This window comes from Eucyclogobius newberryi, unplaced genomic scaffold, assembly GCF_026437365.1.
Source record: "Eucyclogobius newberryi isolate DKJ021-1_F unplaced genomic scaffold, fEucNew1.0.hap1 SCAF_3, whole genome shotgun sequence".
Taxonomy (NCBI): Eukaryota; Metazoa; Chordata; class Actinopteri; order Gobiiformes; family Gobiidae; genus Eucyclogobius; species Eucyclogobius newberryi.
Window position 1 is genome coordinate 10,881,846 of NW_027315945.1, and position 12,229 is coordinate 10,894,074.

A 12,229-nucleotide genomic window follows, 5' to 3' on the forward strand; every position below is an offset into this window, starting at 1 on the left:
ACAAAATATATCACAATGTTCAGGTGTAATCTACTTTTATTTAATATTGTGCAAATGGAGATTTAATTACTCATTCACTTTACTTCTAAAACATGTTTGAATATCCACATAATATACATGTTTTTAATACATTCTTGTACTTTGTGGTTCAAACGCTAGTTTGAATGGGACAGCTCATTTCCATTCGTAGTCCCATTCAGAGCCATTATTATTATGAGAGTGAAGTGGAGGAAGAGATGGCTCAAAATGGGAAGGATTTCAATGAATTGTTTCTTGTGTTAGGAGAGTCAACCCCAAAACCTGCCCAAAAGAATCTGAACGGGTCTCTGCCCGCTTCTGCCCGTTTTTGCTGGTTGCTGTTGCCTGACCAGGACGACAAGGAATTTAGGAGAACATTTCTCTGGATTGCTTTTGAGGCGGAGGAGGAGGAAGAGCTTGGTTCGACTTCTGAAGAGGCCGAGCGGAGTGACGCTGAACACAAGACGAGAGGAAACACCAGAGAGCGCAGAGCTGTCCTCAGATGAACAGATGGACAAACTGGCAGCTCAAATAGAGGTGATGGGAACCGGGAGGATTACGAGTCGCTGGTGCCGAGGAGAAGAGACAGCTGCTCGCCATCCAGCTCTATAGGCCATAGCTCAGCCATGGGAGATACTAAAGAATGTCCCGGGTCACACGGACGGAGAGGGAACTGTCCAGGGTTTTATCTTTGTATTTTATCATTGTTAAAATAAAGGCTTTTGTACCAACAAAGGAATGAAGTCATTTGAGAAAACTCCGCATCCATTTAATTAGCCCTGGTTTTGTAGTTTTGGGCTTATTCTGAGCATTGGCTCTTTTCCTCTCTTCTATTCTCCTCTCTCGGTCCTGTCCCTTCTTCTCCTGCAGCTCTAGTCTTTGCTGTCGAGCCGATTTCTCCGCCCTCTCAACCTCTCGGGACAAACTAAAGTGCACCATTTGCATCTTGATCATAGGAACTATCAGATTGTAGTTATCCACCAGTTTATTCAGCTTTCCCACATCCTCTGCCACAGACACACACAGGTCCTCCCAAGCCTTCTTTTCCTGACAAGTCATAGAGTCGCCAAACCTTGTCCGAGCTTCTAACAACCTATTACGTACACCGGTCGACATTTCACGGATATCTTTTTGCGTGACCACCCACGAGGGCTGGTAACCATTGTCAATGAGGATGCGGTTGAGGTTATGTGTCATGGGGTCGGCAAACGGATTGTGCTGAAATTTGTTGAGTGGTTTTCCAGCTCCACTTAAGTTCCTAAAGTCCCCGCGGGCCATTGATTCTTGAATAAGATCTTCTACAAGCCTTTCCACTGCTTGGGTGATTTTGATTTTCCGACTGCGCTGACACATGTCCCGCTCCACCAGTGCGCCCTCCTCCGCAGCCGCCTTTTCGTGCTCTTTTTGCCGGTAGTTTAGCACCTCATCAGACGCTCGGTCCGCGCGGATCTGCCTGTACTGGCGTTCCCTCTGACTTGGCGTTCCCGATCCCAGCCCTTCATAGCTGAGGTAGTGTCGATATGGAAGAGAGACACCCCTTGAGTTCTCCTCCTCCTCCTCTGTTCCATTAAGAGGGCTCTGTTTCTTGCCCTGATGTGCCAGTACAGAGCGATATGCCTCTTCCACTCTAGAGAACAGCACCGGGTCAGCAGTGGGAGAGCCGGCGTCAGGGTGATACAGCTTGGCCAGGCGGATGTAGGCTTCTTTGACCTGGGCAGGGCTGCTCTGAGCCTGCTCAGGCAGCTCCAGGAGTCTATAGCTCTCCTGTAGGCTGCGGCTGATCTGCGGGCCAGCACTGAACCACCGGAAGAGCACCAAATGTTGAGCTGAGATGAGCAAGAATCGGCCATGGCAGATGTTCAGGTGAGGGAGCAAGAGGTGGACAGTGCATGTCATCGCTGGCACACCTCTGTGAAGATTAACAAAAGAAAACATGAAGAAAATATTACTTTAAAGGTGCACTATGTGACTTTTCTAGTGTTTTTCTAGAAGTTTTGGGGAATTTTCCACAGTATGGCATTAAACGTACCCATCTTGCACTTTTTTTATTCATCAAAAATACCTAGAAATAATGCATCCTTATGGGAAGAATACTTTGAAGATGTACTTAGTTACAGAATACTGAATAAATGCATTAAAACATTTTGTAATGGGCCAATTAAAGTACTTAAAATACTTTCACATCAGTTGCATTATAATGTATTGTAAAAACCATTGACTGTATTGTAAAAAGGCATTGGATTAAAACAACTTTAATGTTGCACCGTTTGGTATGCATTCATTTTTCACTGATTAAAGAAGGAAAAATTCCACTGTTTTTCTGTTTCTCTCACTGACGCCGTGCAGTTTGAAGCAGAAATTGCGTGATCAACACAGCGATGTATTCCTTCAATTTTAGACCAAGAGAAACATGGAGATTAGATAAGTTTAATGCTATATCGTGGAACGTTCCGGACTATCTATAAGAGCTATAACATCACAAGCAGGTGGCAGACACTAGCTTCTACCAGAAAAAAGTTACATAGTGCACATTTAAAAAGAACATTTTAGCAAGCGCAATTTCATAATTAGAACAGAATATGCAGTAGCTGCAATTTTCAGCTCAAAATAAAAACTTTATATGGTTGTATAATATGCACAGCAGAAAACAAATGTGAAAATACATTAAAATTAGGCAGTTAAGAGAAAAACATACTGCTCTGTAAACAGCATAGCCTTTTTGTCAGCTATTGTAATGTACTGTATTGTGTACATAAGTGGACCAAGACATTATCTATTATTTAACTGACTCAGAGCAAAAAGCTAACTATTTTGAATATCCAGGTTAAAAATTTAGGTTATTCAGCAGATCTATGACAAAAATATGTTTTTTTTACCCTCGAAATTATAATTGAAAAAAAAGGCAAGACATTATGTTATGTTCCATTTCACTTTTTACCTTAATTCTGGATTTTAGGGTTTATGTTTTAGGTTGATTTGTACGCAAGCTGCTGGAGTCAACCTAGAGACTGAACTAAACTTGCTCCAAGCCCAAATCTACCCAACTAACTATTAATATTAGGTAAAAAACACTGAAGAATACAAACCTGTTTTAATACATGAGAGGCGGAGGACGGGGCTCTCATAACGGAGGAGACCGGATGTTTTGGTTTGGCACAGGAAGTGTTTCATATCTTCTGGGGTTATACTGCCCTCTAGTGTTTCTTTGTGACGGGAGCGAGAACAGTCACTCAAAGCATAATAATCATGGTTATCTCCAACTAACTCAAAATATCTTACCTTGTGGCTGCGCACATCTGCTAAAGGAAGAGAGTATAAATGTAAGAACGTAAGATCTACAGTGCAAACGCTCAGGTCTGAACTTAACCTTAAGAGAAGGCTGCTGTTATTACATGAAAAAGACCATATCCTTTTACTTTGTCATGTTCATAGTATTAAATAAACAGTCAAAACACCTATTAATGAGGCGGACTGGACACATTGATGCCTTCAGAGGTGATTTGGTCGTTGGAAATGTTTTCAAACAGATTCTGTCTTCCCATTTCAGAACTGTTTGGATTACATCTACACCAACTAATGTTTAAAGCAAAAACAAAAACACTTCCTGACTGAACCCAAAGGTTCTTGTCAATTCCTGAGAACAAATGTGAAATACGAGATTGTTGCAAATACATCAAATGCTAAAAGCCAAAAAAAGAAAAGAAAAAAATGCCAGTGCTGCCCCATCATATAACAGATGCTGACCGCAGTGAAGGTAGTTTCACGTTGGACGTTGGACATTCGCCTCCGCAACTAGAGCGGGAGCTTCCTCTGAGTGTGCCCCGCCTGCAGTAGCTCAACGCGGGGAGCTGTGCGCTGAAGTGCCGCTTGGTGCGCCAGTTAGGGACCGTCTCTAAAGTACCGTTTGTTTAAAAATGTGTTATCTTAAAAAATATCAAACGTATTTATATTTAAAAAAAAGCATGAATCCAAGTTGCTAATCCTAGATGCCATAGTCCTTTTGGGCTAAAAAATTAACCCTTTGTAGATTTTTAAAGAATATTTTTTGTCAAAAAACAAGGATTCTTTTCAATGGCTCCTAAGTTAGCAAACCTAGATAGTAAATGCTAAGTGATTATAGTAGTTTGGGTCTCCAGGTACAACGCACAGCTTTTACTTTTTCAATTTAACCCTTTGTAGATTTTTAAAGAATATTTTTCGACAAAAACTCAAGGATTCTTTTCAATAGCTCCTAAATCAGATAGCCTGGATAGTAAACGCTAAGTGATTATCGTAGTTTGAGTCTCCAAGTATCACGCACACCTTTTACTTTTTCAATTTAACCCTTTTTGAATTTTAAGGAATATTTTTCGCCAAAAATCAAGGATTCTTTTAGCAGTTAGCAAACACCGTAGAGTTGCTGAACTGACTGATAAACGGTCAAGGAAACAGCTGGCCAACGTTGCGTGCGCTGGTCCACTCAGTTTGGACGCAGCCTGTGGTGTGGAGCGATCCCATTGAGCAGCTAAGGAAGTATCATGCGCTACTCCGTCAACCATGCCCGGTATGTGCCGTGAATTTATTTAGATCAGTTTCGATTGAATGTAGTAATTCCACTGGTAATATTGCAGGTCTCCTGTGGTGGTCCGCAGCGGCTTGGGTACGCCCCCCTCTGCTGTTTTGTTCCTTCTTGGCTTCTTTTTTTTTGTTCCTGCTCTGTTCTGATCCTGTATTGTGCCTATTTTGCCGTCCCGTTTTGTTCCTGTTTTGTTCCTGTTTTGTCCCTATTTTGTTCTTATTTCGCCTACTATTATAATAACATGGGTTTGACTTTCTAGGTCAGCTGACTTTGAGCTATTGAAAAGAATCCTTGATTTTTGACGAAAAAAGGGTTAATTTGAAAAAGTAAAAGGTGTGCGTGATACCTGGAGACTCAAACTACTATAATCACTTAGCATTTACTATCTAGGTTTGCTAACTTAGGAGCTATTGAAAAGAATCCTTGATTTTTGACGAAAATATTCATAACATCATTAACCAAAATCATAACCATATAGGCCCTATATGGTTATGATTTTGGTTATTAATGTTTCTAATGTTTTTTATGTTTTATCTTGTAAAAAGAAAAAATATAACATAAATAAAATCTCTAAAAACAGGACAAAAGCACTAAAACCGAGGCAATGCAAACCCAGTGTTTATCAGACCTGGTTTAAATTAAACAAACCATATCTACCAGAAAAAAACATGGATAAACATGCCATGAATTAAGTGAGAACTTACCGTGTTTTCTGAGTTTCTGCGTGCAGCGTTTGGAAGGTTTGTGTTGTGACCTTCGTAAACATTCCCAGAAATAGAGCTGTGATACAATGTGTCAGTTGAGAAACACACAGCGTGCAGTACAGTCTCATTCAAACATGATTATTCTCAAAGAGCATAAAAAGAAAGAAAAGAAACAAAGTCTGAATTATGTGTGAACATATTTGAGTTTATTTCAAAAACATTTAACCATATTTTAAAACTTATTCTTCAAAACAAATTCTTCAAATCTCATTAGCCTCTAAAAATGTCCAAATATTACAGGGAAACAAACACATTTTTGAATATTTCAAACTATGTTTTTCGTATACATATATAGGGCAACCGAAACATAAAATTATAAATCATTGAGTGTCTGCTTATGATGTCATAAAGCAGACATTATATGTCATTGTATTTTAGGATTGAAGGATTTTTGACACGTTTCCACTCCTTGACACTTTCACCGATTTCAACAAGCTGTACCTCTTTACGATCGCTTTCACCGTCTTAAGGAGGCTATTGCTTTTGACATTTTTACTTACCGGAATATTTTTCAGTATTTGCAAAAGTAAATTGCTAATGCTAACGCAAATGCTAATGCTAATACTAACTACAGGGAGGCGGGGGTGCAGCCGGGTCAACGAGGCTCTCTCTCTCTTTTTCCCTGCTCAGGTCTGCGTTCAGCACGATCTTGCAATTTGTCAGGACTAACAACTATTTGAATCGCAAACTACGCAATCATCAACTGTGAATGACTGAGCGTCATTGGTATGTCGCAAAACGCAGCAGAAAACATGGACAGGTGGGAAGGCTGAATATATTTCAACAAATATTGAACATTTTCAACAACACATGTCTGACACACATGTGTTACACACATGCAGTACTTTCACACAAATGCAGTACCTTTTCCACAAATGTTGCACATTACACTTCTTTACACAACTAAACTACATGTTGTTGTTGTTGTTGTTGTTGTTGTTGTTGTTTTATGGCGGTTGGCATCCGAGTGTTGCATTACCGCCAGACTTTATTCCTCAGACTTTGTTGTAGTCCTTAAAAGTTCTTCTTCCATTGCTTTGGTGTGGTTGTTGTGGTTGTTGTTGTTGTTGTTGTTGTTGTTGTTGTTGTTGTTGTTGTTTTATGGCGGTTGGCATCCAAGCGTTGCATTACCGCCAGACTTTATTCTTCAGGCTTCATTCGTTAGGCTTTGATACTTCCACTGATGTCGTTGCTTGGTATCTTGTTGTTGTTGTTGTTGTTGTTGTTTTATGGCGGTTGGCATCCGAGTGTTGCATTACCGCCAGACTTTATTCCTCAGACGTTTCGTAGTCCTCAGACTCTGTCGTAGTCCGTAAAAGTACTCCTCCCATTGCTTTGGCGTTACAAAGCCCATGAGGTCATGATGTGTTTTTGTGACTAGAATAGTTGTTGTGTCAGAGACCAACCGGCTTTATTCCAGGGAGACTCTTCTTCACCTTCCTCGCCCTCTTTGACGTTCGGTGCTTTGGAAGTACAAAGCCCATGAGATCATGGGACGTCTTTGTTGTTTTACAAAGCCCATGAGGTCATGGGACGTCTTTGTCGTTTTATCCTTTAGAAGTCCTTCTTCCATCACTTTGGCGTTTCTAGGCCCATGAAGTCCAAGCGCGTTAGAACATCCTCTTGCTCCTCATCCTCGGCTCAGTCTCCAACACCCCCCACCTCTATTGCACTTTCCGCACCGGTCCCCATATCATAGCGGGTCCCACCCCCATCATTCAGACAAACCAACTCCCTTTGATTGATAAAACCCTCTACCACCTGCCCATACCTATCGGTACCACTACCGCCCCACAAAGCGCTATGCGCATTAAAATCCCCACACCACACGGCCTTTCCCCGAACATCCTTACCGATACTATGTAAGGACTCTAGCGTTAACTCACCACACGGATTATAAAGGTTAACCACAGTAACAGCTTCACCACCCAGCCAGACCCTCACCGCCAGGGCCTCCGGCGCTTTACTCACACTGACAACAACGTAATTTAGGTCATCTCGGACAAACACAGCCACACCTCCGCCTCTACCCTGCTCCCTATCATTCCTAACACACACATACCCTTGTATCCCAAAACCCCACCTAGGTCGTAACCAAGTCTCCTGCACGCACATAACGTGAGGCTTGTTCAACAAGGTAGAGACAAAATGCTTAAATTCCTGGCCATTAGCACGAAGACTACGCGCATTCCATTGCAAGACAACCACCGCCATTATGAGCCCCCGGAACCTGACGGCGCATCGGGAGCCCCCCCACTCCCACTGCCAGAATGGGGCAGGGCGCCCTCCCGCAGCGCATCCTCTATCTCCGTCCACTCGGGGCCCCCAGCTCCAAAGTACTTCCCTGCAGCCTTAGCGATGATCTTAGTCTTTTCGGATCTCTTCTTGGTTTGCCCAGTACAGTTAATCACTTCCACTATAAAGAGGAAGAAATCTTTCCTCTTCACAACCAGTACATCCTCCGCACCCACAGGGCCTCTGCCCGTGGAAGCCACACTCACAGGCATCCCAGTGGGGACCTCCCCCTGGCCGCGGGCAACGCTGCCCCCTCCCCTGTCGCCTAGGACACCAGCAGCACTGGCAGCCCCCACTGCATCCACCGTCACCTGACTACCAGACACCTTCTTGACCGCATCCGCGTAGGATAGGCCTTGAGAGGCTCTAACTTTTTGCACCTCAGCAGCCCTCTTGCTGAACACGCATCCCCCGTAGGCAGAGCTATGCTCTCCCCCACAGTTACAGCACTTGAGTTTTGCTCCGTCGTCACACTTCCCATACTCGTGGTCTCCTGCACATTTACCACACTTCTGCTTCCCTCTACAGACCGCTGCAATATGCCCAAAGCGCTGGCACTTGAAGCAACGCAGGGGCGGCAGGACATATGGGCGTACGCCATAGCGCATGTACCCAACGCACACCACACGAGGCAGGATCCCACCTTCAAATCTAATCATTATCGACAGGCTGTCACACCTTACCCCATCCCGGGTCATCTTCAACCGCCTAGCATCCACCACCTTAGCTCCAGTCAAATTCTCCTTTATGTCATCCACAGATGTCGTCATAGGGACGCCTACTATAACTCCCCTGACCGTGCCTCTTACAGCATCAGACACAAGAATGTCCTTCCCCCCCAGACACTTAGCTTCAATCGCCTTCCTTTGCTGAGCCACGTCCTTGCACACGACCAGCAGCGAGCCATCCCTAAGGACACTCGCATGCTTGACCACTCCCACAGCTACAGTCAGGCTCCTTGTCAACGCCATCGGATCCCACCCCTTAAAGGACGCATTATCCTGCGCGAGCTTTATGAAGAAGAAGAGGAAGCGTGACCTGGTCGGTGACGATATGAACAGCGGGGAGGACTCCCCTGGAGCCACTGATCCTGTGCAGCGTAGGGCGTCTTCTTGCTCGTCTATGGAGGGCTCTCTCAGTGAGGAGCAGGGCGGGGGGGTTGCAGATGTCGGGGATGTGAGTTCAGAGTGTAAGGTGTTCATAAAGCTCGCGCAGGATAATGCGTCCTTTAAGGGGTGGGATCCGATGGCGTTGACAAGGAGCCTGACTGTAGCTGTGGGAGTGGTCAAGCATGCGAGTGTCCTTAGGGATGGCTCGCTGCTGGTTGTGTGCAAGGACGTGGCTCAGCAAAGGAAGGCGATTGAAGCTAAGTGTCTGGGGGGGAAGGACATTCTTGTGTCTGATGCTGTAAGAGGCACGGTCAGGGGAGTTATAGTAGGCGTCCCTACGACGACATCTGTGGATGACATAAAGGAGAATTTGACTGGAGCTAAGGTGGTGGATGCTAGGCGGTTGAAGATGACCCGGGATGGGGTAAGGTGTGACAGCCTGTCGATAATGATTAGATTTGAAGGTGGGATCCTGCCTCGTGTGGTGTGCGTTGGGTACATGCGCTATGGCGTACGCCCATATGTTCTGCCGCCCCTGCGTTGCTTCAAGTGCCAGCGCTTTGGGCATATTGCAGCGGTCTGTAGAGGGAAGCAGAAGTGTGGTAAATGTGCAGGAGACCACGAGTATGGGAAGTGTGACGACGGAGCAAAACTCAAGTGCTGTAACTGTGGGGGAGAGCATAGCTCTGCCTACGGGGGATGCGTGTTCAGCAAGAGGGCTGCGGAGGTGCAAAAAGTTAGAGCCTCTCAAGGCATATCCTACGCGGATGCGGTCAAGAAGGTGTCTGGTAGTCAGGTGACGGTGGATGCAGTGGGGGCTGCCAGTGCTGCTGGTGTCCTAGGCGACAGGGGAGGGGGCAGCGTTGCCCGCAGCCAGGGGGAGGTCCCCACTGGGATGCCCGTGAGTGTGGCTTCCACGGGCAGAGGCCCTGTGGGTGCGGAGGATGTACTGGTTGTGAAGAGGAAAGATTTCTTCCTCTTTATAGTGGAAGTGATTAACTGTACTGGGCAAACCAAGAAGAGATCCGAAAAGACTAAGATCATCGCTAAGGCTGCAGGGAAGTACTTTGGAGCTGGGGGCCCCGAGTGGACGGAGATAGAGGATGCGCTGCGGGAGGGCGCCCTGCCCCATTCTGGCAGTGGGAGTGGGGGGGCTCCCGATGCGCCGTCAGGTTCCGGGGGCTCATAATGGCGGTGGTTGTCTTGCAATGGAATGCGCGTAGTCTTCGTGCTAATGGCCAGGAATTTAAGCATTTTGTCTCTACCTTGTTGAACAAGCCTCACGTTATGTGCGTGCAGGAGACTTGGTTACGACCTAGGTGGGGTTTTGGGATACAAGGGTATGTGTGTGTTAGGAATGATAGGGAGCAGGGTAGAGGCGGAGGTGTGGCTGTGTTTGTCCGAGATGACCTAAATTACGTTGTTGTCAGTGTGAGTAAAGCGCCGGAGGCCCTGGCGGTGAGGGTCTGGCTGGGTGGTGAAGCTGTTACTGTGGTTAACCTTTATAATCCGTGTGGTGAGTTAACGCTAGAGTCCTTACATAGTATCGGTAAGGATGTTCGGGGAAAGGCCGTGTGGTGTGGGGATTTTAATGCGCATAGCGCTTTGTGGGGCGGTAGTGGTACCGATAGGTATGGGCAGGTGGTAGAGGGTTTTATCAATCAAAGGGAGTTGGTTTGTCTGAATGATGGGGGTGGGACCCGCTATGATATGGGGACCGGTGCGGAAAGTGCAATAGATCTTACACTTGTGTCCAAGGAGTTAGCTGGTGTTTGTAGTTGGGAGGTTCTTGGTAATCTTTCTTTTGGTAGCGATCACTATCTAGTCCGCACCGTGATTGGCTTTGGGAGCTGTGTGGTCAGGGGGACGAGGATCCAGAGGTGGCAGTTGGCAAGGGCGAACTGGGGGGCTTTCCTGAGGAAAGCTGATGATGGTTCTAGGGTTCTGCAGGAAGGAGGATTGACTCAGGTGGATGATCTCAATAGTGCAATTGTCTCGCTCATCACGCAGTCAGCGGTAGGCACGATTCCTAAGAGTGGTGGTAGTGGACATAGGAAGCGGGTGCCGTGGTGGACTGAAGCATGTGGTCATGCTGTTAGGGCGAGAAATGCGGCGTTTCGCCGGCTAAGGGTTGCCCACACTGAGGGTGCCCTCATTGACTACAAGAGGGCCCGCGCTGTTGTGCGGAAAACTGTGAGAACGGCCAAGAGTGCCTATTGGAGGCGGTATTGTTCCAAAATTGGGAGAGAAACGCGTCTCGGGGATGTTTGGGGGATGATTAAGCGGATGCATGGGGTTGAGCGCCGTCGTGGGACCCCGGTCCTAATACTGAATGGTGTTGAAGCAGTCAGCGACGTTGACAAAGCTGAACTGTTGGCCAGCACCTTTGTGTCGGTGCACAGCTCTGACAATCTCTCACCTGCGGAAAGGCACTACAGGGAGAGTACTTTGGCCCAGAATTCTGAGCTGATTGGGCACCAGCCTTCGACTCAAGATGACCTTGACCTTCCGTTTAGTTTGTTTGAGCTAAGGAGAGCACTTTCTAAGGCGAAACAGACAGCCCCGGGTAAAGATGAGGTGTGCTATGACATGCTCTCTCATTTGACTGATGACACGCTTGGGCTAGTCCTGGGTCTTTTCAACCGTGTTTGGGATTCAGGTTGTGTTCCATCTGCGTGGAAACAGTCTACGGTGGTGCCGGTTCTGAAGCCGGGTAGGCCAGCGTCTGACCCTTCAAGTTATAGGCCGATTGCCTTGACGTCGCAGCTCGGGAAAACGATGGAGCGCATGGTTACCGAGCGTTTGGATTACTTCTTGGAGAGTCAGGGTTTGCTTCCCGCGCACCAGAGTGGTTTCCGTAGGGGCAGGAACACCATGGATTCCGTGTTGTGTTTGGAATCTGATATCCAGCTGGCCAGGGCTCAGAAAGAAAAGGTTATTGCGGTGCTCTTTGATGTGGAGAAGGCGTACGATATGGTTTGGAAGGATGGGCTCCTCATTAAGCTGCGGAAGTGTGGTGTGAAGGGTAAACTGTTTAACTGGGTCCGGAGCTTTCTGTCTGGCCGGCGTATCCAAACCAGAGTGGGCGCTGCTTACTCTGGGGTCTATGGGGTGGAGAATGGGATCCCGCAGGGGAGTGTGTGTAGCCCTATCTTGTTCAATGTTATGATTAAGGACATCTTTGACGACGTGGATGGGTCTGTTGGGAGGAGCCTTTATGCTGACGATGGCGCTCTATGGGTGAGAGGGAGGAATCTCCGGTTTTACGAGGCGAAACTGCAAAGGGCAATACAGCAGGTGGAGCAGTGGACCCTGAAGTGGGGGTTTAAACTGTCCGTACGGAAGTCTCAAGTGATCTGTTTCTTCAATGGACATAGGGACGTCTCCCTTCGACTGCATGGGCAGGTGCTCGAACAGGTCAGGGAGGTGAGGTTCTTGGGGGTCACCTTTGACGAGAGGCTTAGTTGGCGTCGGCACATTGATGA

General features: G+C 46.6%; 1 protein-coding gene across 1 annotated transcript; it reads right to left on the bottom strand.

The window, feature by feature from the left end:
- Window positions 1-33: 33 nt before the first annotated feature.
- On the bottom strand, window positions 34-3,185 carry dnajc28 (DnaJ (Hsp40) homolog, subfamily C, member 28). Its single transcript, XM_072461079.1, has 2 exons — window positions 3,105-3,185; window positions 34-1,927 (listed from the first exon to the last, which is right to left on the bottom strand). The coding sequence occupies exon 2, from the start codon at window positions 1,912-1,914 to the stop codon at window positions 763-765; it is 1,152 nt and encodes a 383-aa protein (XP_072317180.1). The 5' UTR covers window positions 1,915-1,927; window positions 3,105-3,185; the 3' UTR covers window positions 34-762.
- Window positions 3,186-12,229: the final 9,044 nt, after the last annotated feature.